At 40.4% G+C, this 26617-nt stretch overlaps 1 protein-coding gene across 2 annotated transcripts in view; it reads right to left on the minus strand.

Moving 5' to 3' along the window:
• Nucleotides 1–5307: 5307 nt before the first annotated feature.
• Nucleotides 5308–26617, minus strand: part of pvrl2l (PVR cell adhesion molecule related 2 like) — a 325880-nt gene continuing 304570 nt past the window's right edge. The window contains exons 7-10 of one of the 2 annotated variants that reach the window (XM_084919672.1): nt 18690–18819; nt 13588–13645; nt 9130–9225; nt 5308–6763 (exon numbers count right to left, since the gene is read on the minus strand). In XM_084919672.1, the coding sequence (XP_084775798.1) occupies nt 6578–6763; nt 9130–9225; nt 13588–13645; nt 18690–18819 (470 nt within the window). In that variant the 3' untranslated portion in view covers nt 5308–6577. Of the gene's footprint in view, nt 6764–9129; nt 9226–13587; nt 13646–18689; nt 18823–26617 lie in introns of both variants that reach the window. The other variant, XM_084919671.1, reaches the window with a different exon arrangement.

Below are 26617 nucleotides of genomic sequence, written 5' to 3' on the forward strand. Positions count from 1 at the left end.
TTTTTTCGCTGTAAAAAGAAGTTTTCTTCCCACGCACAACGGACGCTAATGTTTTTGTCACTTTTTATGGAATCAAACTCAAAGTAAGGTCAGTACTTCCACGCTTTAAACGTTGCACGCTCATACTCTCTCCCGCACTCGATATATGATCCATTGTTGATCTGCACACAGCTGTTGTCACAAACGTCGCACTCGCTTACGTCACTGTCATGAGACATTCTCGCAAAAAAATCACGATTTTAGTAACGCAGTAACGCAGCGTTCCTACGGGAAAGTAACGGTAATCTAATTACCGTTTTTGCAATAGTAATCCCTTACTTTACTCGTTACCTGAAAAAAGTAATCAGTTTACAGTACTGATTACTGCCCATCTCTGTCAGTGAGATGGGATATCATCTTCCATATGGTCAATTCAGATGCACAGTTGTCCCATGAGCACAGAAATCCACTTTCAGTCTAAAATTACTCTTTATGAGGGACACTTAATCAGAAGAACATTTGCTTAAAGTGAGAATTAAAACAGGAGAAGCTACAACTTCCTGTTTAGCTTCTCCAAACAGAGGATGAACTGAGGGGTGCTTCAAGGTGCAGCATGAGACACCTAAGGATTATTTGTGATTATTGTTCTACGCTTCTGCAAGAACAGAAATAATACAAATATGGAGCTGGAAATAAATAAGTGTAATAAGTGTTCTTTTGGAGTGCCAATACTTTTATAAGGAAAGGTTGCAGAAGAGAGTTTACCCAGATATAACTATGAAAATCATTTAAAAGTCGATGCTTTCTTTCCAATATAGATCACTTTTTATTTGAACCTAATCTTCCACATCTTCTTTTAAACAAGGTGGTTTCAAACTAGTTTTCAAGGCAAACAGAACAACACAGTGAACAAGGAATCAATAAAAACATTTCAAGAAGGATAATAAAAAAAAAGATGCCAAAAACCTGTTAACTCCAACTGGGATGCACGTTTCTATTTTCAGAGGAGTTTGCTGTTAATTCCATTTGAAAGGTTGCAAGGCTTCAAACCAGATAGTATGATATGTTGTATGAAATATGTTGTCATAAAGGTGTTATCTCTTTTGCGACAAACAAGATGTTATTGTTCACCTAGTACAGGGTCCTGGTTGGTTTCCTAGCAACATCAATTTTACGTGAAAAGAGGAAAGACCCTGCCGGATTTTTGTTGACTGAACCTTCATCGCTCATCACCTGTAACAACTGGTTGCTGGTATAAGGTAAGGTTAGTGGCTAGGCTACACCTACTAATTGGAGGCACTGAAGTGAACGTCTCCACTGCCTTTTTTTTTAAGAGAGACTAGTTTGTGCTTCAGGTTTGGGCAGAGAAATTCTATTATATTTTATTTTGTTACTTAGGGTTGGGTAGCTTTTTAGACACCACACCAGCTACCAGGGTCATATCATACCGTTTGCATTATACAATATTAAATAGTAATCTTTCACTACCATTGGTAATGGCTACATACTAAGGTTTCAGATGTACGATTGCTGTGTTCCACTGCGTCCTGCGTTTTTAGTGGGTCACAAGGATACAACACTACAGATTAAATGTTTTACAGTTTTTCTACCATTTACGTTCACAGCCGCCATTTTTCCAGTTGGAAATCCAACTTGAAGTATTCCAGTCTGGGAAATTCTGACTTCCCATCAGCTGGACTGCAGCTAGTGTAAAAGGAAGTGCTAAATTAAAACATCAAACAAAACAGTGAAAAGAGCCCCATTTCTCTGCCAACTTATCTAACTACCTAATTAATTACCTGAAGAAGATGTCAATGAAGCTGTTGATGCCTCATTAAAAGTTTTATCATCATGGGTTCAACTTCTTGTACGCTGACAACAGGCGTGCTAACGTTAATTGCTCGTCCTTTGTTGAGGTTGGCTTTCAGGCTTTCAAGTAGGTACACTCTTCAGCTTTTAGACATATTTTGCATTTGACCAGTCGCTTCCTCAGATTAGATGTGTTACCATGGCTACCACAAATGTTGCAGAGAGAATTACATCACATTTTGAAAAGTAAAGCCACACATGATACTGCTTGCTGCCTGCCACAACCAATACAGCCACGTGCATTTGTTTTTTTAGCGTGTTGCAGGAGTGACGTCACACATTCAGGGTCTTTTTCTTCCTCTAAATCTGAAAACAAGCCTAGATGTTATAAGTCAGTATGCTAAAAGTTTACATTAGTACAATAATTAGCAGCTGTGTGTTGCAACTTTAGCATTTGTTAGCCAAACTTGCTAGTAATAGCTGGTAACTTTAACCTGTCATCCACATATGATCCCCTTTGACTTAGCCAAAATGCTAACATTTGTGAGGTTTCAAAACTCCTGGTGATGTCATGATGATTGTCACTGCCACCTTTTAATAAACTGAATACAAGAATATAAAATAATTGCTAACAATCACTAGCAAACCTTGTCTTTTCACAAGTACATTTTGCAAAATGACAAATTCGAAGCTCAAACATTGCCAGATGTTCAACAAACATTACCTGAAGATATTAATCACAATCTTTGGGCTCACCACATCTTTAACAGTTCAGATTAATTCTGGCTCCTGGGAAGATGTTAGAGGTAATAATGACACAGGCTTCTTGTCTTTTGGGTTTACATTTTATTTGACAAGACAATGAGTTGTAAAACATGTACAATAGGATTCCCAAAAAGCATACAAAATGATAATTGATCTGTGATACACAAAATAAAAGAAAGAAAACCCAATAAACACTCACATAAGATGATTTGATCTCCAGTGTTTTTGTTGTTTTTTTCTGTTTTAGCACTGTCACTATCAATGTCGAACACATCCCGTGTTTGTGTATTTCCCACTTTCGTCATCTGTTCTACTGTCAGAGAATAAATGTGAGAATTGAAAAGCTAAAAATAACATAAAGAAGGCACGTCTGGCTCCGTGATAAAAAGCTGTGATGACAATGAATGAACGAGAGATCGGAGAAGAAAAACAAAACAAAGAGGGCGGATGACAGACTGAATACAGACTGAACAATATTACCACTGGCATTCACAGCTTGTGTTTCTGGAGCTGAACTAATAACAGAGGAAGTGGGGAGACTGAGCAAAGCACCTGGGCCAAAAGGCAACACTGCACCTCTCACAGAGGGGAGGAATCCAGAGCCTTTATCCGACAGATAATCCATGTAAAATCACTGCACTTACCTCCGATAACCATCTTGTAACCGTGGACCCATGCTGTTTGGCAGCCTGTAGTGTAAACCGAATTATGTTTTTCGTTGCAGTTTGCATTTTATGAGTCAGCTTCATATCTATTCCTGGAAATGGCAACAATCTAATTCCAGATACCTCACAATGAAGCAACTCTATTAAACGCAAGGCTCTGGGAAAAACCGAATGATCCTTAAATGAGATGGCAGAGTCGAAACTCAGAACTGAATGGTTTGCTGAGTCATTGGTCTCTGATATAATGGGTCCCAATGATTGTCTTTTCCCTTTTGCTCAATCTCTCAAGAACAGCCTCCTGGCTAACGCATTAAACACAATAAATCCACAGGAAACTAAATATTCATTCATTTTGTGAAAATAATTTAGCAACAAAAAAGCAAAACCATTACACTGAGTTCCCTTTATGACAGTTTTGTTCTGTGTCGGGGCTATAAAATACATCATATACGATTGTCTGACACTGCACCATATAAGCGAGTCAAAAGGCCGTATACTTGTTAATGTGGGGCGACTCTTCTTATAAAATATGGAAATAGGCCCATGCAGCATGCAGACATTTCCTCTAATGAGAATAAACATCTTAGTGGGACAAAGTAGGTATGCAACAAAAACTTTTAACACTATTTGCTGCTTTAGAGGTCATCTTTTATCCTCCATCTGGCCTCATTTAGCAATACAGTAGCTAGCAAATCAGCTAATTTCAGCTAATTGTCGCATTATGAAAACTGTAAACATAATTTGGAAAACACGCATGCCTCTTTTGGGGACAAATGATAATGTAGCAGCATAAAGTGGGACTATTATAATGACTAAGCATAGTGCATATGAAGAAAACAAATGATTGTCATACTGTATGTCGGCAAAACAAATATCATCTGGCGTCTACTGTGCAGAGTGAAAGCTGTGATCAGAATTTTTCTACTTTGGTGTTTTAATTTCCCATAAATCTTCCAGCTTTTCCTTAATCTTATGTTATTATTCTATCAATCTAAGTTCACCATGCACCACTGTATCCCTGTCTCTCTCTTTTGTTTCCATCTATGTCTACGTGACACCTCCATTAATTTTTATACCTGCTGACAAATCTGCAGTTTATCAGCCGCCCGCCTTTCTCTGCCCTCTGACAGTAAACACGATGGCTCTGAAAGATTTGTGCGGCTCAAAGTCTGAAGCAAGAACCCAAGATTAAGAAAAAAAAGTTGGCGTATTTTTGTGTGAGCTGGGCTCAGTGGCCGTAAGAGACGACGATTCCATGCTGACTGCATTTTAAGATTAGTGCTCGAGACTAAAACAGGCAGCTCGCGGAGCCGTCGTGAGACAGAAAAAAAAGGAAAAAATAAAAACAAAAAAATATCCCGGTCTCTCAACTTAAATTGGACTCGTGGTGTGCATGAGTATGACAGATGCATTGAGACAGAAATGAAAAACAGCTTTCTTTTCTGACATTCAGAAATGTTTTTACAAATGAAGATTATTCCGCAAACAGCCTTGGGAAAATGTTTCAACAAGCCACCGATCATGCCATGCAGAGTAATATGAACACGGAGTAAAATCCACATCATTTTTTTTATATATTCAAAAGCATTTTAGTATTAAGTGACAACCTTGATGCACCCGTGAAAAGCAAAATAGTAATACACACTTTGTTTTGTCTTTTTTTAGTCGCTCGTTTGACATTTAACAAACTTCCATCCCCTGTACAGAGGCACTGATGACACTTACACTTGTTTATTTTTTATGTGTACACATTTCACCAACAATATATTATTCATCAATATTATCAATACTATTTACACTGTCCATGATTTGGTACCATCATCTGACATCTGTAAAGACCAATTCTTGATTCAGCCTGAAGGCAAAGTTGTCGCTCGCCTTCTTTTTCGCGTTTTTTTCCCTTTCAAGTCGACTCTTGGATAAAATGCAGACTGCATATTTTCGATATGTGCAAAATGATCTGCATATATCGGATTTTGTGACCATTCTAATCTGTTAAAATGGCTGTAATGGCAGTATCCTTCTAATATATGCCGAGCATTTACACATTTTGTAATACATTCCTTATGATGTTTTCCTCAACTCTAACTGTGTGATTTGTTAGAGGACTGAAAGAAAAAATTGGTGGAGGCTTTTTGTTTGTGTGTGTGCACTCCTGCGTGTGTGCTTTTCTTTAGTCTCCTTCACTCCCCAGCCCACAGTCTTACCGACTCTTGCAATTAACAAGAACAAATATGAATCGTGGACTTTAAATGACGTGATGTTGCCAGGTTACAGAGCTTGAAAACGATGTCACTTCCCCTTCGTTAGCGCTAACGAGCAGCCCCGTCGCTCTGACAGTTGCAGGGACAGATGAGGCTCTTTGACAACATAATAAAGTGGAATGTTTCTCTATTGGACCGTAATCTGGGCAAGAATGAGTTGGGGGTGTTTTTTTACAGTTATTTTGGGACTTGATAAATAACTGAAATGTGTTTTCAAATGTCTTGAGCGATTAATGAAGCTGCCTGGAGAGCCAGATGATCAGGCTTTGGACTTCCTGGGGTTGAATTCAGCCTCGTCTAAACTCAAGCAGCGGCAAAAGAGGAGTGCTTTGAAAGGACTTCAGATGTGGTTGTTTTACTTCCCCTGTAGTACTCGGCTCCCTGGTGTTTCATCTTGACTTAGAGGGGAACTTACTTTCCACAGATGTGAACCGAAGAGCTCAGGACTGGCAGCCTCACATACAACAAGAATTTTTTGACTGTGTGGTCATCGCACGAGATGTTGCATATTGTGTCTGGTAGCAAATCAAACAATTTGCTAACACTACACAGAAGTAGGGCACTGTGTAGTCCAGTTCACGTGCATTACACAAGCTCTTGACCATCTAATTAACTTTTTTAATTATTGTAAATTGTGATTTCACTGGCTCTCTTGTTTTCTAATATCATGGATTACTATGTGCGTGTGTCTGTCACGATGTTTTGTATTGTTGCTCTAGGTTTTCTGAAAGCTAATGGCAAGATGTTCCAGTTGGCTCCAGTTGGCAGAGGTTAAAAAATAAAATTAATTAAAAAAAAGCTGTTTTTACTTTAACTGACCGAATTCTTTGTTGTCTCAAGTACCATTATGACAGATTAAAAAAAAAAACTATTTATATTAAGTGAGAAAATATTTAAACCCATAACACCCACTAAATAAGAAAGGTAAATAAAAATAAATTGAAAACATTCATCATGTGTGGACTAAAACTTTAACATTTGTAAATGTTTACAAGAAAAATGGCGGAAACGTGTGCTTGCCTTTACTTTTCATGCTAAATAACGTGACCTGGAATTTGCCCATATGCCTGTGACGTGGTGTTCCGGTTGCCAAGGCTACACGTACATGGCAGGAGAAACAAAGCTTTCGCCACGAGAAATGTTGGCAGCCGGCACCTCGTGATTAGAAGAATCCAAATCATTGCTATGGTGACCGTCTGCTGCATGATCTTTGCGCTCTTTGTCGTATTTGACTGGAGGGGCTCTGCCGTTCAGGGCTCCGGTGGTCTCATCATCCAGGTTCTGCAAAGTAGACACATAAACAGGCTTACTATCCCATACTTTATCAGTTAATATTATAATTGTTATAAGGTGATATTATGTAAAGAGTGGATTCAGAAAAGCACTCATATCCTTTCAACTTTTGCACACTTTACTGTATTGTAGATTTTGTTTTTTACCACAGCTTGCTCTGGGCAGTGCTGTACCTACTTTTAAAACATAATTTAAGTCTATAGTGCAGTAAAAATCAGTTATAAGGTTTTTTGTCAACTTTTCTTGTTAACATCACCCCAATCTGAAATCCTACAAAGCTTTATCAGAATTCATTCAAAATTTGTGAGCGATCGAGTTTGCAGACAGAAAAGAAAGCAGCCTCCTTAGTGGAGGTAATAATCCGTGACAACAAAGAATTCAGACCCTCGCTGTCGTCTAATGCAAACTGTGCTCAGGTGAAATGATGTTTGTTTAAGAGTGTTGCTACATAACTAAACAACAACTGTTAAAATGGTAAAAGATGAAAAGCTGTCCTGTCAGGTTATGTCTATGAAGGTTCTCAATCATCCAGGTCATCGAAGTCTAAGGAGCTTGGAAAGAAAAGTATCTGGACTTCTTTGAGTTGCTTGAAGACGTTTCACCTCTCATCCGAGAAGCTTCTTCAGTTCTAAGGTCAAATGGTGAAGAGTCACAGATTTAAACCCCATGGGAGTGTCCCCCCAAGAGGGACAAAGGACCCCCTAATGATCCTCTACCAAAGTCCTTTCAGATTGTTAGCAGGACATCAAGAAAACTTTTTAGAATTATTTCTAATGTGCAATAAAGACAACTTTTTACGTGCAACTTTGCAATCAAACTCAGCATAAAGTGACATCTATTTAAAGGCTGAACTGACCAGATTTACCCCCGAAAACACCATCGTGGACGTCCGGTACTTGGTGGGATCCTGAAGGCTGTAATTAGTGTTTGTTGTAATTTATTTTTGTTGTAATTAATCCTTAAAAACCTGATTGGATTCCACATGCGGTAAATAGAATTGAATGGATATAGTTTAGGTACAATTCTTGAATGTGAAATCGCACAAGTAAAGCTGCAAAAACCAACACGTGAGGAAGTATTCACAGACGAACGTGTATAGAACCAGTAGAACCAGTACTGTGCTATCAGTGATCCCAAAGTTGCATCCACTGATGTCATCGGCTGTGGCAGGGTCCATGCTAAAAATATGTACAACGTTTCCCTGCCTCCCATAAAGATGTTAATGGAACTGGCCCAGTCTTTTAAAATAGAAAACACTATGTAACCTTTGGCTCCACAATTGCTCTGCAGATGCAGGAGAACATGCTGGAAAGCAGTTCATTAATTAGACCTTAGAGGTGGAACAGCTAGACAGAAGCCACTCTGGACTAAAAGGCACATGGCGGACTCCTCAGAGTTTGCCAAATGGCATTTAATGCACTCTGAAAGCATCTGATGAGGCAAATATTGAACTTTTTGGGCAGAAATAGAGGGTTGAAGAGAGAAGGATGAATGGAGCCAAACGCAGAAAAGTCCTTGAAGAAAACATTTTAAAGAGTGCGCTTGTCCTGAGACTGGGGTGATTTTTCACCCCAACAATCACGCCAGTACCTTGTAAGTTTTGCTACACATGTGAATCTCTAACTTTCATTAAGTGGCCCAAACTTAACCCCTCCTGCCCCCAAACTGTGGAAGGACTGAAGATGTTTAACATCTGCTTTCCATTCAGTCTGGAAATGGATCCGCCACGATGAACCACCTAAATCCATGTGTGCAAGCATCTACAGTCACAGGAAAACTCAAAGCTTCTGCCAAAGGGGCTTCTACACTGAATTAAAGGTATGAGTACTTTACATAAATGCATGTTTTACTTGATTATTATTATATTAAGCGTAGACTAAAGGGTAAAAGCACAATTTTTATCCATTTGAAATTAAACCTACAGTCCAGTAAAGTGCGCAGAAAGCAAAGAGGTCTCAATACTTTTGGAATTAACTGTATGTGATTGTTAATAATATATGTAAATCAGTTGACCTGAAGACTACAGAATGTCTCTTAAGTAATTATCACAACTCATTTACATACCGGAGGGATTATGGGATAACACAGGAAGTTGTGAAGACTTTCATTTTTACATTTAATTAGAATACCATTTTATGAAGTTCAAGTAATTATTCACAGCTTAATATTAATAACAGTTGATTGATTGGTAAAAAGTGAAAACACCATGAGGCCCCCACAACAGTGTGTAGCTGTCCAAACAGATATGGAGCCCCTGTGGCTGAAGTGTGGCTCATGTGTCAGTGAGCAAAACATGCTTTTGTATCTGCGAGCGTGTTTGTGTGTGTGTGCATATTTATGTGTGTTATAGTTACAGTGACAGGCTCTCTCCCTGTGGGCTCGTAGTAAACCTCTCCTGGGCTGAGAGGCGCTGTCTCTGTGGCTGTGGGAGGCTCTGATGGCTTGTTGAGCTGCATGTACAGAAACCACATCAACACACATGGAAGAGAGAAAAGTGGAAACAGTGCAATAAAATAGGATCTTAGAGTGAGAATATGTAACCTGTGAGAGAATAACACACTCTTTCACATGTGTGTGTATTTGATGTACACACACACAATGATTCATAGTGGTTTCATTTACAAGCACGAAAAGATGTTTTCAGCACACGACCTTTGCCGTTTTGTTACTACGGCCAATAATCAGAATTTTCACAGAAATAAGTTAAAATTGAAAAAAATAATTGGGTTCCATATGTCATTATTCAATTGTCGAGAGAGCTTTCGCTTGATTTTAACATAACATTATTTTAAATAATGAAAGGGGCAGCGAAGGAAAATTCAGGAGGCTTAACCTAATATTTTGGAGCTTACCTTTTTTAAAGGCAATCACTGCAATCAAGCCTTTCTTGTATTTTTTTCTCTCGGTAACTTGTAATGGGGGTACACTTTGAAGTCCAGTTTAACTTTGCTTGACCAACTTCACGTCTTCCAGTTTTCATGCATGCTTTGTTCCAGCTGCCAGTTTCACCGCTTTCCATACATGCTAAATCAACCTAGTGCATCGAAATACTGCTGTTGTGCCAGAAATGGCTGGCTTCAGAGAAACATGCACAAAATATCCTTTGATGTTGATTCTTGAGTGACACATACGTCCACATAAGAAGAAAGCAGGACTGGTTCAGTTGGTTTTAGCTCACTGTTTGGTTACATTTAGTCACCAAAACTCCTCGTTTTGTTTAGGAAACTATCATAGATTGAGGTTAAAATGTACTAACTGTCCGTAAATAATAGCAGTAATGTTTTGCGAGCGCTTTAAAATGTGGCATTAAGGCACTGTAAACAAGCGTTCACATGTGATGAATTTGAAGTGAGATCGGCTTCAGTTTTGCCACGACTAGTGTATTGTCGTGCATTAACACCAAAGAACAACTTGCGTACATCTTCAAGACATCAGCAACTTTCAAGCAAGAGCAGTTACACTGCTTTAAAATAGGGACTCATAACACTTCAGAAAGATTCAGGGTTTCCTTCATGTCCATCCTTTGGTGCTTTAAGAAGTACATTTTGGGACATTAGCTTGTTGGACAATCAATGAACTGTGATTTAGGCAGCCTCAGATGCTTTTTCAACAAATACTCGTCTTTTTTATGATTTCACTCTGCCTTGCACAGACTGAAGCACCCCTGCGACTGGCACAGCAAAGCAACCTTCTAACATGAGTAAGCCTCTTCCATATTTCATAGGAAGGATTTCCTTTGATCTTTCTTTGAAAATTTTCTTTTGTGAACATGAAGCTGATGCGACTTACCAAAAAGCTCTAATTTTGTTTTTTTTCTGTCCAAAGAATATTCTCCCAGAAGCAATGTGGCCTGTCAGCATGCATTTGAACAAACAGCTGAGCTTTTTTTATGTTTCTCTTTCAAAAGTGGGGTCTTCTTCCATGGAGCCCATTTTCATTCAGAAAGCCATGGGAGGTGTGTCTGCACTGTTGTACCTTTATCCTGGAGGTTATCGTGTATCTGTTTTGAAGTCTCCCTTGGTTCTTTTTACACCAGCTGAACAGTACTTGTAGTCAAGCTGTGGTAGGTTAGGGAGGGTTACCATGATATCATGAACCCGAAACTCAGAGAAGAATTTTTTAAACTGTGGACACTGGATTATTTGGCTACTACGTCATGGTCTTAAGATCTTTACCTTACTTTTGTCTTTATTTTTTCATTCTGTTGTTATCTCCTCAGAAACCTCAGCTCACTACTTTATGTTTCATTTGAAAAGCTTAGTGACGGATTGTAAAAACATCTGTAATATTAATGTAGGACCAAAGTCTGCCTGAATTATCACCGCAGTCTACTTAGTTATCTCCATGGCTGAGCCATTTCAGATGATTTTTATAGAAAATGCATGCTGCTCTTTTCAGTCGGCTGCATTGTTCTATAACAAACCAAATGCATGTGAGTGTGGAACAAAAGGGCTATTGACTGAAAAACTGAACATCGTCTGAGGTGTAAATGTGTCGGCACGTTGACCGTACCTGTGCTGAGTCTGGGCTTATCCTACTGACTGCTGGCGACCATAACCCTACAGTCATGTGAAAAAGAATTTTCACAGGACTTTGTGCGGCAATTAAGAGGGTAAGTAACAGCTAAGTGAGGTTTTGGCAGCTTGCTGGTCTGGACCATTCAGGTGTGTGTTAACAAAATGCCACAATATTCTCGGGATTGGATGGCCCAGCAGATAAAAATCTAAATGTTAGATGATGCAGTGCTCAAAGTAATTGCAAAACATCTCAGAGCTACATCTTAATCTATTTGATTTTTGACTTTATGTCAGTACAATTAAAAAAGACTGGACAAGTATGGCTTTTTTCAAAGGGTTGCTAGGAGAAAACCTCTTCTCTCTATATAGAACATGACAGGACAGCTTAGGTTTGCAAAGTTTATCTAAACAAACCACAAGATTTTTTGAGCAATGTTGTTTGGACAGATGAGGCTAAGTAGAGATGTTTAGGCATAATGGGTAGTGCCACACAGCGTTTAAGCTCATGCACCTTTTACCAGCTATACCAAGTGTGAAGCACGATGATGAAGGGGTGATGATTTGGGATTGTTTTGCAGCCAGATGAACGTGCAGTGTTTGAATTGACCATGAACTGCTCTGTATGTAAGTATACACAGTATACAGAGTCAGATGTGAGGCCATCTGTCCTATTGCTAATTGTAACCCTACGCAACATGCATTTTTAGTTTCTATTAGATTGTTCTCACATGTCTTAGCAATCAGGGAACAAATAAAAAACAATCTTTAATACCAACTCACATCAAAAACTGGATGACTTAGAGGGTTAACAGGCAAGTGTCCTCACCTAATGGCTCAAGTCTACTTGTGTTTCTGCACAACTTAATTTGATGTTTGGAAAGTGATGAAACTTGAGCTGATGAAGGCCAGTTTTTAGGTGTAGCCATGATATCCAGATTATGATTGAAAGACATCCAGTTCAAGACCTCAATAATTTCATTTGCTGGTAATTTGTTATGAATCTAGATGAATGAAAAGGCCAATAAAATTCAATTTCTATTCCTTTCTTTGCTTTTCACGTGGGCCGTTTAGCTCTATGCTACCCATGCCAGCTCACATATGATCCTAGCACTATGAAACTTGCTCACAGTTTTTGCATTCAGATGCTTAAAGAGCACTCCACTTTTAAAAGAGATCTAAGATTATTACAGCGATTCAGCTGTTGTTTTAAAGCCTTATCAGTTGTTTTTATTGATTATAATAACGTCAAAGTAACTGCTGTAATCTAGATTGTGATTAGACCACTAAATATTGCACTGACAAGTTTGGCGTATTTTATTTGCAAAAGGAAATGAAGGTCTGTTCAAAAAATGACTGATGCTGTTGAGAACATTTATCACAGTTTATAGCAAAATTCTACTAAAATGGAGCTTTCACCACTTTCCTGTTTAATTAGGCATTACAAAAAACTCCCTGAAGTTTTTTCTTCCTGACTTCTTACGTTCTCTATAAACACCCAGCGGCTTGCCCGGATTAATATACTTTTAGCAGCCTTGTCCCAAGATTTCAATTACAGGACACTGGCGAGCACGGGGTTATCATAATTGATAGGAATGCTGGTTCTAACTATGAAAGTTAAAAGTTTGAATGCATTTATCTTTATTTAACAAGATAACAGATGTGACTCCCTCAAAATTTGCATTTGCACGATCATACGGCTGGAATATTCAATCATTAGGCATCAAAAGAACACTATCTAAGATATGTAAAAAACTCCCACTGATAGCAACTTTGAAAGAAAAATGTTAAAAGAAAAGCCTTGCGACTTGGCCGAGACTTGCCCTCAAAGAGTTATGCATAAATATAGAGCTACAGAGATAATGCTGTCATTTGGTCATGTTCTACAGTCGGCGCTTTGTAGAAAATCCTGTAAATGCCTAATAAACCTCCACTGTTGAACCCTGTGAACCTTCCTTTCAGCCAAGGCATTTATAGCCTTTTAGACATCTTTTATACAATCTAATCAACATAAAATTATAGAGTTTTAGTCACATTACATAACGTGGCTCAAGCGTATCAAAATGTGAGTGATGGAATAAAGTAACAGACATGGCGAGGAGAGGAGTGCTCTAATGGACCTCTTTACGAAAAACCAAGCTAATTATTTCGGCACACGTAAGCCAACTCGGATCTCCGATCAATAGCCATTAGCCCCATCATGAGTGTCCAAATGGACTGTGTGTGTATTTGTGTGTGTGAATGGAATATAATTGTGGTCACAATAAGGATTGATCTGAAACCGCACCGACTACTCACCATTTCTGTTGAGCTGCCTGCCTTCACTGGGGGAGGGGGCTTGTGCTTGGGTGGGCCCCTGATTGGACAAAAGACAAAGTGGTAATGTGGTATTGATCTCTGTTTCGTTAAGACAGATTTCTTTGTATTCAACGGAGAAACAACTTGGGCCACTGAGAGATCACAGAAATATAAAGTCTTGAAATGTCAAACTGCAAAGATGTCACATGCTTTTATCATTTAATCTAGATTCTTTTCTTACAAAATTCAGCACTATGAGGAAAAAAACCCCCAAGAAAAACAAGCGCTGATGGTTAAGAAATCAACTTTAGAAAGCGTTTTTAAAAATGCGTGCTACCGTAGATGGACTTGGAGAACCCGTTAACACGTAGGATTTTAAAATAAGATCCACAGCTTCATTTAAGAAACCTTTAAAAGTCTCTACAAAACCACAGACACAGTAAAGCCTCTCCTAACAAGTCAAAACAACAACAACAATAACCTTATCACCCAGCAGAAATAATGCAGTATCAGCATTCATTCACGTGGAGTTGTGTTTCTGGGCTCCAATATTCACCCTAGTTTCATCCAAGCATCATGCTTAGAGCTGAAAAATGAAGCCAATGCTAAACTGCCAAAAACGGAAGTTTTTGGAGTGGCCACTTGAAGCTGGTTCCAAAAGAGCATCTACCACCATAGCCTGTGATGTTAAAATGTCTAATTTTACTACAGAAATAAACATGTGGACCTGTGTGGCTAACAAACAAAAAAAGGTTTTGGTCTCTTTACCTAATTTCCTTTTATAACTTATCTTTTCTTTCTGGCTGTGGCTGCTTTGACTGACAAATGCCAGCAGCTCTCGGGCTTGGGTACTAATACGAGTCACAGTACTCGACCTCTTGACCATGTTTTTGGTGCTTTTTGAGCCTTTTTAATGCATTTACCTAGCAAATTATGCTATTTGATATGCAGTCCAAAACGTTTGTTCTTCAGGTTTGAAGAGTGAAATTATAGCATTACTAAGTAATAACTAAAAGTATCCGTATCTGTACATAGCAACCATACTACAATCAACCAATATAGATGCTAATCACAGATGGTAGCCTTAGGCCTCCGTCACACCAGCCTAGAGGCCAGTTTGTTGGTCACAATAGAAAAATATATTCCCCAACTGGTTGCAGAGACCTCTGGCTGCTTGGGAAAATGTTTTCTGTGACCAGTTGGTGAGTAATTGTAGAGGAAGAGGTGTGCTGGACTGAAAATTTTCGTGTGATCACTTTGGCTGTGAGCCGGTTGCCGTGGTCACCAGAGACAACGATTTGTCTGCAAACAGCCAAACTACTCACCAAGTGTTAGAGAAACTGTGAAAAATGTGATGCAAAGCAGAAATGGAGACTGCTCACCTTGTTGCACCTTTTGAAAGCTGTTGCTGACACTGGTGAGACACAACTTTTATTTTTATTTTTTAGTAACCCGGTCTGTCCGGCAGCTTTGACAAGCAGAACCATGGTCTGAGTGCATCGTTGTACCAAACACATCTGAGGAGAGGAGATCTATGAACTTTATAGGCTTCTCTTGTTCACCTGCTTTTTATTTATTTTATATATGTGGAGTGTAAGAATGCAGAGCTGTCAGGCGTAAGAAAAGAGAAGAGAAAAGAGAAAGAATAAGAAAAAAAAGAAAAATAGGGAATAAACATAACAATAAAGGACCAAGTACAAATAAAACATGACAGGTCATCAGTTGCTGCATTTGTAACAAAACACAATCAAGACAAACCAACTGACAGAGAAATAACAACAAAAACAAACAAAGTGTGTGTGCATTTGTCATGAAAGTACTTGATAAAGAGGATTAGACGCTGCAACACGGCCCCTGGGAGCCAGAACCAGACAGAGGAAGGCCCAGGGGACCCGGGCCGTCCGCAGCCCACCAAGAGCACTGAAGAGGCTGCACGTCACAATAATAACTGCATGCCCAGCGAAGCAGAAGGAAGACAGATCCCCCATGGCCGCAGGGCAAGAGCTCCAAAGGAGCAATGAGCTCCTTGGGAGCAATGGACAGCTGACCATCCACCAGACACGAGCCAAGGACCGGGCCCAGAGGCCTTGTGCCCCAGGCTCCTGATAACGGCCCAACACCCCCCAGAGACCCCCACCACAACAAGGCCTGAGCCACCCCGAAACACAACCTCCAAGGAAGCAGGTCAGTGAACATGCCAGATCATCTGACCATGTGCGCCGAACCACCAACTACCGACATCCACAAAGAGGCAGTAACGATCAAATGGGAGCAGTAAGAGGAGCAACCCCCCGCCATGTCCCACAGGGGTTAAGGCGCAACAAGTCCCAAACTCAGGCCCAGTCATACACACACATACCTCCGCCCCAACATGTGTGTAAGAAGACGCACTAGCTACCACCAGAGGTGATATGTGTGGTGAATAGAGCGGGCAGATGTGACATGAACATCTGACTGCTGGGCAACAGCGCACATCTACACCTCCTCCCCAAAACTCTTGATTTCTGAGGAGCAGATAAAACTAAGGGGCAGTTAGCCGTGAAGAGGTGAGTGGGGCCACCTCAGCAGCCCCACCCACAAACCACTGGGTGACACCCTTGCCCCTTAGGATTGATGGATATAATGATAAGTGTAACAAGCTATAATTACAACAGGGTAGTAAGCAAGTAGCCTACCCAATGTAGGCTACACTATCCATACACCACAACCTTCCACGCCATTCAAGCCTTTGTGGCATGTAGTTCTCGGAGGTGCACGTCAGGTTACGTAGAAGGTTGTAGGACAAGGATAAACTGGGGTTTGGTTTTTGCGGAAATTGGGACATACATCTGACGCAGAAGTATAATTCACTCTTGACTTTGGGAATTGCAGGTTTAATTTATCAGCGATTCTAATGTTGAAAAGGGAAACCTGTTTATTTGCCTGACAGGTTCCAACCTTAAAACAAAGTGAGCCAAATAAATGCGCGCTTTAAAAAGCTCAACAGCTTTGCTTGCTGTGGACATTTTAAGATTTACATATTGCCGATTACATAAATAAAGCCACTACAGTTGCTGGAAAACAGACATAATGGGTTTGCAGGGTCTTGGCCTTGAAATGGCACCAGTTCCTGAGATTTTCTGTCATGTTATAAACTCTGAGTTTTTCTTCAGATTTTAAGAAAATGATGCTTTCTTGGTGTGAAACATTAGAAGCTCGAGGCAGGAAACACGAGGCAGTGCAAAAAATTGCTCGTACTCATGCTGCCCCGACATCAGCCAGCGCATATTGGGAATGGTACAGGCACCGGTCGGTTTTCTATCGCCCATTTGCTGGGAGTAAGGGCGCCCTCCGTTTGTGAGGTGCGCCTGCTGCTTGCGGCACAGGGAGGAGAGGGCGGGGCAGCGGGGGATTCTCTGGCTGGCTGGTGCAGCATCTAATAACCAACTCGCAAAATAAAACAAAATAAAAACAAAACAACAAACACAAAAACACCAGACATTATGATACAGACTTATAATTTTCGCGATGGTTTTTCGAAATTCTATACGTGAAAAGTGAGCGCGAGAGCCCTCGGTGCGCCTGCTCGCTGCTGAAGTCAAAGTAAACTTTATTGTCATCTCCGCAACATACAGTCCAGTATATAGAGAGACGAGACGACGAGACTCCAGTTACAGCAGTGCAAGTAAACAAACAATAAATATAAGAAGAGTAAGAAAATAAATATACACTTTAGGACTCGGGGGAAAAGGGATCAATAACAATTTAAAATTTATAATTTACAGTTTAATGATTTAAAGTCTCACACACAACCCGTCGAAAGGGGAGGGGGGCCGGCTGCTTCCAAATGGAGCACATTTCATTCATAATGTTGTAAATTATGTATTCATGATTTGAATCCTGGGTTGTGTGAAATCCCAGAAATAAACCCTAAACAAAGTGAATCTGTGAACTAGGGTGTAGGTCTATTAGGTTATGTTGTGGTGATCCTCGGGTTGGGGGATTTGTGTTCATACTGGAGTGCAAAATTAAAACCAATGGAAGACGGACAAGAAAAGTTCAAAGCCATCAGGTGCTCAGTTTAGAAAAAATAGAAAAGAAGAGGAGGAGAAACGAGCAAAAGATGCAGGTAAGCAGATGTGTCATTGGATAATGGCAGGTCATGTATCCTGAAACAATCAGAATCAGAATCAGAATACTTTATTAATCCCTAAGGAAATTATGTGGGTTACAGTTGCTCCAAGAAGAAATGGTAAAAATAGTAACAGTAACAGGATTTTAATATTAATTAGTCATTGTCAATTGTTGATTTGTCCTGTTCTCATTGTATGACAAATTATGATGGCTGTTTGGTAGCCGTTTGCATACAATGCATACTCTCTCTCTTCATATGTGTGTGTGTGTGTGTGCTTCTCTGGTGAATTTCGACAACAGTTTTATGTTAATGTACAATCCTTAATATGTTTTATGTGTGTGTGTGTGTGTGTGTGTGGGGGGGGGGGGGGGGGGGGGGGGGGGGGGCGCCAAACAGGCTAGGACCGCCACTGGACAGAGGTTCTTTTCCTATCCTTAATCAGAATTATTAATCACTCAGTAGATGTTTACTCTGACCCTGACTCTGCAAGCATTATTTATGGTTAATCATTTATGCTTAGTAATCACCATAAATTCCATCTTTTTTGTTGCATCAGTTTACTGGAAGTAGCTGCACGGCATCAGCAAGGCGTCTCCAACGAAATCTAATTAACCCCTGACTCAGCAAACAGGCGGTAAACAATAGCTGCATGTTTGTTAATTTACTGGGGGCCTCTACAAGAAGCCTCAGATTGGAAAACCCCTCCTTCAAACTGGAGTTTAATAAATCTCCATTTACAACTGAAGCCCAGGAGGGGAACTGCAGGAGCTGAAATGGGAGCTCAGAGCAGAACATTTTGGGAATAAAATCTCCCAGCAGCCTCATGCTATAAACTTCAGGTCAGGATTTATCACAGAGCTTCCTCTGGTGGGTTCCCTCATGACATGTAACAAGTCTTAATGAGCCTTAGTCCTCGAGGGGGGATTAGTTTTGCTCAGGAGGTTAAATAAACGATTAAGTAGATACAGGATTGCTAATGAAGACTTACTCTGCGTCCTCCTGCCGGTTGCGGATGAAGAAGATGGTGCCGATGATAACTATGCAGATGAAGATGAGAGCACCGAGGATCGCTCCTATTACGGCACCTGTTGATGGACCTTGGATGAGTTGCCGTTCCTCTTCTTGCAGGGGACACAGAGAAGAGACGCGAATGAAAAACAGAGAGATAAGAGGGAGAAGATTATCAGCAGTTCATTTAAATTTCATGTGGCTGCTACTGGCACTTTAATGTTGCTCACTTGCAAAAATTTGTTCTTTTATGTGTTTTTTCCTTTTTTTTGCAGGAGCAAGAAGATAGAATGAAAGAAGATAATTTGTAGCTGTGAGAAACATAAAACTGAAACTGAGGAAAACATGTTAAACAAACAGCAAACATGCAGACGCAAAAATGGCATGTGAGTAAAATGAGCCATCACAAGAAGCTGTACACGACTAAGAAAATCAAAGCCAACTTTCTATTCGGTGTCAGCAATGTATGCACCAATAAAAGGTGACACGGAAACACAGATACAAAGAAAGAGAGACATAAAGAATTCATAGGAATTCTAGTAAATGAAAGCAGTTCTAAGGTCTCTGTTATACGCCAACACTCATGAATGCTGTAAATCTTCAGCTGAGCCTCATGCTGACCTCGACATTTCCCTTCAATTAAGAGCCTGTTTATGATTTCCAGAGGGCAGTGAGGCATCTGAATTGACTGTAAAAGCCTCTCATTACCGTTCGCTCTTATTTAAACGAAAAAAAAAACGAGAGAGAGGGAGAAGAACAGGCTGACAGCAGCTGCAAACGGCACACAATATCCAGCATGGATCGTTCTGCTCAACTGCTGACTATCACAGGGAGTTTGGCAGAAACAACAAAAGGGAGGGTTGAGCTGTTTTTCACAGGTTTTTGTTCTCCCCTTATGAAGACCTATTTCATCAGTAACACTGAAGTAAACACACACTACTGCATTTGATAAGGGGATGATAAAAGGATAATAGCCCACACAATTTCCACTCGTTTAGCATTATGTTTAGCTGGTGTTTGAGTGTTTATCTAAAAAATATATAAATAAAAAAAACAACCTTTGTTGCTGCTGCAGCAAGAAAAAAACGGCGCTGTAAATACAGCACACAGAACTGCTTGACTCTTCTCTTTAATCGTAGCTTTTGAGACTGAAAACATATTTGCAACAATCACACAAATGTGTTTCCTGGGTATAAAGCCATTAGCCTCGAGTACATTGATGCAAATGATAAGGCAAAAACAATATGAATACGACACTTTTCAATGAAAAAACAAAAAATGAAACACAATAATAGACTGGTTAAATCACTTATATTTTTTGATCATTCATTAAGGTGATTATTCTATTAAAATGGCTGTAGAGGTTTCAGAGGCATGAAATAATTGTAAAAATAAAAAGGTAAATAAACTATATTATTGCTAATTATATAAGCAAACCCCTTAATTGTAAGTTGTCCATATGATCAACCAGTGTTTGATTTTACCCATGAATAAAATAAGGATGCATTTGCTCTTCCTGGCCAGCAGGTGGCACTCTGTTCCAAGCTTATAGATATATAGATAAATAGATAGATATGGCAAGTATTTTATATTAATTGGATAAATCCAGGCCTGTGTGTGTGTCTCTGTGTGTCTTCACAGTTACCACGTCTGCCATATTGGTCACAGACAGAAGAGGTAGCAAGTCTAAGTTATGCATGATCACATACACAGTCTGAGGGAAAAGGCGAGGAATAGAATGAGAAGGGGAAAGAGGGGTAAACATGAAGAAGAAATGAAGCTAGAAGGGAGATGTGGGAAGGAATGAGGAAAATGAGGGGAGGCAGATGGAGGGAGGGGGAGGAGAGGGTAACACCAGCCTTACCTCATTGCTCGAACTGTAAAACCACACAAACATAAATGCAACTTCCTCTTTTCTCTTTGCATGCTCATTTGATGTGTTCCACGGTGTTATCAGAGTTTACACTGCGGGTGTTTGCCATTGATTTTCTTTTGTGGTCAATAACAGACTGCCTTTCAATAAACAATGAGTCACGGTGGCGCACAACAGAAGCTGCGTGGAAAATATGGAAGTGGTGGGTGAGGGAATGGGCTTATTTTATTTTTTTCTTACCGGGAGAGGCACAGAAACCTGATTGGTCAGAGATGGAGGATGTAAAACAGAGTACAGCCCTGGAGGGAAGGGAAGATGGATGGAAGAGGAAAGCAGTTTGTTTCTAGCAGGGCAGATGCAAAACTGGTTTTAATAATCTCTCAGGAAATCCACTTCTGAACAGGCAAAAAGCATCAGGCAATATCCTCGTCAAACCCACCTGTTGTTCTGACTGCAGGCGGAGCAGAGATGTTGAATTGCACATTGCAACAGTAAGCTTGTGTCTATCCACCTGCCTTTATGTGCAACTTCAATAGAGGCAGATAAACTGAATGCAATTTCTTCTAGTTTCTTTGAGCAGCTGAATATTCAACAAAGTTTTCACGTTTAACTCTTGAAAATGTCACTGACGAGGGCAATATTCTATTTTTAGATAAATAGGGTAATAACAGGACTAATCGCTAACCGTTCTTTTCATTTTTGACAGCCGTCCATCTTTACATGGCCACAAGAGAGGCCCTGAAATAAATGGTCCCAAAAATAAAAGGTCAGGAAATGCCAGGCAGTATGTGTGGACACAAGAGAGAAATTAATTTACATAAGTATGGAAAGAGATAGAAAACCAGAGCTCTTATCAATTTGCAAGCCATGACTATGAGAGCACAGGGTCAGAATATGAAGAGCAGAGCAAACTATGACAGCGCAATTATAGATGTTTGATTTTGCATTCTGCGTTTGGGATTTTATCTGGTTGTTTGGTTAGATTTAAAGCAACTAGAATATTAAATTGGCTCATGCCAGCTGGTTTTAAAAAAATATAGTCGTCTGGAAAACTTGGAAGCGAGCTATTTGCCAGCTTGGTGCTATTAAAAAGGTCGGGTTTTACAGGATAGTGCTTTACTTTCACGTTAAACTGCCTTGCTGACTTTTTTTTTTGCATGTTTGTCACAGTTGCATATTCCAGATTTTAACCTTAGAGAAAGATCAACCTGAGAACATACAGAATGCAGTTTTCAAATGATGATTCCATCCATCCATCTTCTTCCACTTATCCGGGGCCGGTCCCAGTGGCAGCAGCCTAAGAGGAGAAGCCCAGACCTCCCTCTCCCCATCGACCTCCTCCAGCTTGTCTGGGGGAACACCAAGGTGTTCCCAGGCCAGCCGAGAGATATAATTTCTCCAGCATGTCCCGTGTCTGCCTCGAGGCCTCTTCCTTCGTATTAAGGGGAAAAAGCTATTCAAATCTACCCCTGTTGGCAGCATGAACAAGCTCTTGGGATAACTTTGAATAAGTCTTTGACATTGTTGGAATTTTAACTCTTTTTTTTGCAGAATTGATTGAATTAAGCCAGACTGGAAGGTTTTTGAGCGTGAACAGTGTGTTCAAGGCCTTGCCAAAGCATCTCAATCAGATTTTATTTTGGACATTTGACTTGGTCAAAACCAAACCTCCAAAACTTTCATTTGGTTTTTGTTTTTTAGCTTTCAGAGTTGGACTTGCTGCTGTATTTCGGATCATTGCTTTGCTGCATATCCAAGTGTGATTTAGCTTTAGGGCATAAACTGATGTTCAGACCATCACGCTAACACTTGTTGACTGTTGCTGTGTTAGTTTTGTGCCAAATGTAACAAGACTCAACCTTCCAAACTTTTGTCTCATCAGTCCAAAGAATATTTTCCCAAAAGTATCGGGGATCATCAAGATGACGAGTCTTTGTGTTTTTTGGTCAGCAGTTGTTTTCTCCTTGGAACGCTCCTATGGATGCAATTTTTGTCCAGCCTCTTATGTTATTATAGTTCTTATTGTTGTATCACGATCTCTGACCATAACTGAGACAAGTGAGACCTGCGGTTCCTTCGATGTTGTTCTTAGTTCTTTTGTTTCCTCCTGTATGAGTTGTCATTGCGCTCTTGGAATAATTTTGGTAGGCCAGCCACTCCAGCTTCTCCATTTTCCATTTTCTAGCTGCATTCCCCAAACCTTAGAAATACCCTTATAACCCTTTCCAAAATCTTTCACTTCTACATCCAGGACAGGTCACCAGTCTATCAAAGGGTTATCACAGAGAGGCAGACAACCTTCTCACATTCACATTTATTGCCAATTTAGGATCACCAGTGTACCTAATAGCATTACTTTGGACTGTGGGAGGAAGCTCTGGGAGTGCCTGGAGAGAACCAATGCAGGCAGAGGGAAAATCTACAAACTCAACAAGGAGAGCCAACAGCCGGCCAGTGGATTCAAACCCAGGACCTTCTTGCCTCATTCCCACTGTGTTGCAGTGCTTCCTGGACATCATAGGGAATGCTTTTTCTCAAAATTTGCACCATATATGGATGGAAACATGCCTTAACATAACAATATACATTTATTTCCAGCTCCTAGTTCAAGCCGAACATAAACAGAAAAAAACAGAACAACCAAAAAGTTTTAAAACCACTTATTTATGACCCGCAGGGCCAAATCCATTTGATTCTGTTTATTTACTTCAACTTTTTAAATCCCCACATGGATGTTTCACCTATGGTGAGTCAACACAAATTCTGCTCTATTTTTTTGGTTCAAACAAACCGTAGAAAACCTCGCCTTTCACGTTCACTCACCTCATCCATTAGATTCAATGTTTATCTAACACAGCGGCCGATTTCCTCATCAGCGCTGGTTCCTATTAGAGTTGTAGAATATTTATCTGAATTATCAAACATTTATACTCTTAAATCAATAGCCTAGGCTTCGCACTGTAGCAACACTTTTTAAATGTAAAAAACGAGTGGGTGAGAATTCACTGGTGTGCACAAGCGAACCACAGCAGACCTTCACTCCTTTAGCTCCGTCTATTTCTGTCCGTTTTTCACTCCATCGCTTGGCAGCTGAGCACCCCAAATCTGCAGATATAATGCTATTATCTAAGTGACACTCAAGTGGTGAGAAATTGCTACTGTATCACATGGAGTTTAAATGAAACTGAAATAACAATCCCTGTGTAAAGTGCTCCATTTCTCTCCCATGTGAAAGGCTCCAGTGTGTGGGCTGTATTAGCCAACAGAGAAACACATTGCGCCCAAGGCCCGCTCTTAACTCTCTCTGATACACAACATGAATTAAAAAAAAAAAAAAAAAAAAATTAACTCGCCAAAAAAAACAGCACGCAGCAAAACAAGTGCTCAACTAAAAGTCTGCTTATAATGTTCAGGAATTTCAGGTCAGCATCAACAGTCGATAACATCAGCGATGGCATTATGTTTAAACCATGTGCTTTGGTTAATCAGCAGTCCTGAGGGATTTATGACAGCTGTGGTACCTCAAAGGCTTACCCTTTACTGTTATGTTAACGTATATACAGCATAGTAACTGTGACATCACCCTTTTTGAGCCTCAACTGTAGCATTTTGGCTTTTGCAGTCTTGATTTCTTGACACCAGACATTACAGATCTGACTGACAGCCCAAGGACACTGCCAGCTGATACACTGGGGACGTGTCAGTCACAAGGGAGGCCCCCCATGAAGCATACCCTCCTTCATCTTCTTCATCGTGCTGCATGGGAGTGTGAATGGGACCCTGAGCTAGAAAATTAGCATCACTTTGTATATTCAAAAAGTCTTTAGATTATTATTGATGCAACTGATCAAGCGAGCAGTAGTAGTTGCTGGCAGGTTTAAGAAAGAAAGCGGGTTTAACACATGTTAGCATCGGCGTCACTTGTCTCAATAAAAGGCTATATGCCTTTTCTTATATACAGTTCATGGGCTCTGCAGACTTTGTTGACTGTGAGCGAAAGACAGCGTTCAAAATGTGTGTGAAGCAACACACACCAGCAGTAAAGCCTATTTTTTGTAATTTCAAGTCAAACAATGTCGGTCTTGCAGAAGTCGCACAGATTCACAGTCCTGTAGAAAATGGGGAGTTGTAACAATAACCAGTGAAATGATGTTATACTCAGAACTGAAGGCTGGTGCTGCTGTTCACTCATCCATTAAAAGGCCATTTCAAGAAGTGAACGCTAAACTCACAGTTGATTGAATAGCTGCCTCAGACTTTTTTAAAGCTGTGTTAACCAAATGTTTTGAGAAAAATTGCTCAAGACCTCCGAGAACTTTAAAAGAAACAGGTTTTTCTACAAACTGCCTCGGCTGCATACCTGAAATGTAACATGACGCGATGCAGCGTGACAGGATGTGAACGACTGTTACAGATTCAGCAGCTGAAGTTTGTTGCACAGCTTTGTTTTTGCACACCAGCACGAAACAATTCACACACTTCCTTTCATTCTGCCTGCCTCTCTTCCCGAACGCCACGCTCACGTACAGTTAGTCAATTTATAAATAGCGGCTTCAGTGTCGGAGGGAAGGTGGGAAGCAGGGAAGCAGGAGGGGAGTCGAGAAAAGAATATGAAGATCTGAGAGTCGGCGGGAACAAAAGAGGAGCGACGGGAGAGGTAAACAGAGGAAGGAACAGAAGGAAGGAAGGAAAACAGAGAGCAGAATGAAAGTGAGGCTGGGATGGAGGAGAGAAAACTCAGCAGTGCTGGAGTTCAAGCAGGAGGGCGATGGAGAGATGTGTAGCAGTGAAACGATGGAGGGAAGAGGAGGGGGAAAGGGTGATAGGAGTGTTAGCGGCCTCTGGAAAAGAGGAGATTTTAAAGGTCTAAACACTCCCGAGGGAGGCCGTGAGTGACACTGGAAAAACAACTGCCTCTCATAGTTCCTCTCCCCTTTCCCCTCCTCTCTGTATCTTCTCATTCTTTCCGATGCCATGTTTTAACGACTTTTTCTCTTTTAACACTTATCGTCCTTCAGTCCTTCATCAGATTACTGCACTGTGCTTCTTTATGCCTCCAATTAAGCCACACTCACTCACTTTGTTTCCTTCCGTTTCACAGCCTCTCCGTCGCTTTATATCTCAGTCTGTTGCTCACTTGCTCTCTGCTGGGGTGCCAACATGAAGAAATGCCTGTGTTTCTTTATCCTTCCTTTAGAAAAACACCTATTTTTCCCAAGGCTCCCCACTCCACCACCATCACCAACAACAACTCTGACTCACAAAAAGCGACATTAGTGCGCCCTCTTGTATTTACCAGCTCTGAAAAGACAAACTGACTCACAGACAGTCACACACACACACACACACACACACACACACACACACACACACACACACACACACACACACGGACAGGATAAACATAAATCTATAAATATGGCATGCTGCATACGGCCACCAAGCACTAAAAAGACTTCTAAAATTATAAGTGCAGAGAAATTACTGCAATCAGCAAGCAATTATGATGAATAAAGCGAAATGATTATAATCTTAGAACCTAAAAATGTCTTTCCTTTTTGCTAGGCACTTCAGAAAAGAGGTCCAAGAGATGGTGAGTGAGGGAGAGAAAGAGCGGGGAAGAGAAAGGAAAAGGTGAGTGGGAGAGAAAGAAGCAGAACGAGAGAAAGAGCTCTGCGAAGATCTGCATAATTAAATGGTGTGTTGCACATTAAAGCGGATTTTATGTGTAACTGCAGCTGTTTTACATTGAGAAACCTCTCCTCTGGCACACCTCCCCTGCAGCGAGTGTAGTATCAGAGGTTAAACATGCAATTATTGTTGACTTCAAATCCTCAGACACAGCCAATTGATTAGAAAAGGCAAACAGTATTTTCATGTTTTAGGAGTAGTCTGTCTATATAGGCAACTGAATACAGGTGGACTCATTCATTGGTTGGTACCAGGGTCGGCAACTGACTTTAGCCGTTTTTGAGGAATTTTGCTCCAAAACACACTATGTGCTTAAAATAAAGGTGACACAGCCTGCCAATTAT

This window comes from Perissodus microlepis, chromosome 22 (genome assembly GCF_051167445.1).
Source record: "Perissodus microlepis isolate ML-2025 ecotype Zambia chromosome 22, ASM5116744v1, whole genome shotgun sequence".
NCBI lineage: Eukaryota > Metazoa > Chordata > Actinopteri > Cichliformes > Cichlidae > Perissodus > Perissodus microlepis.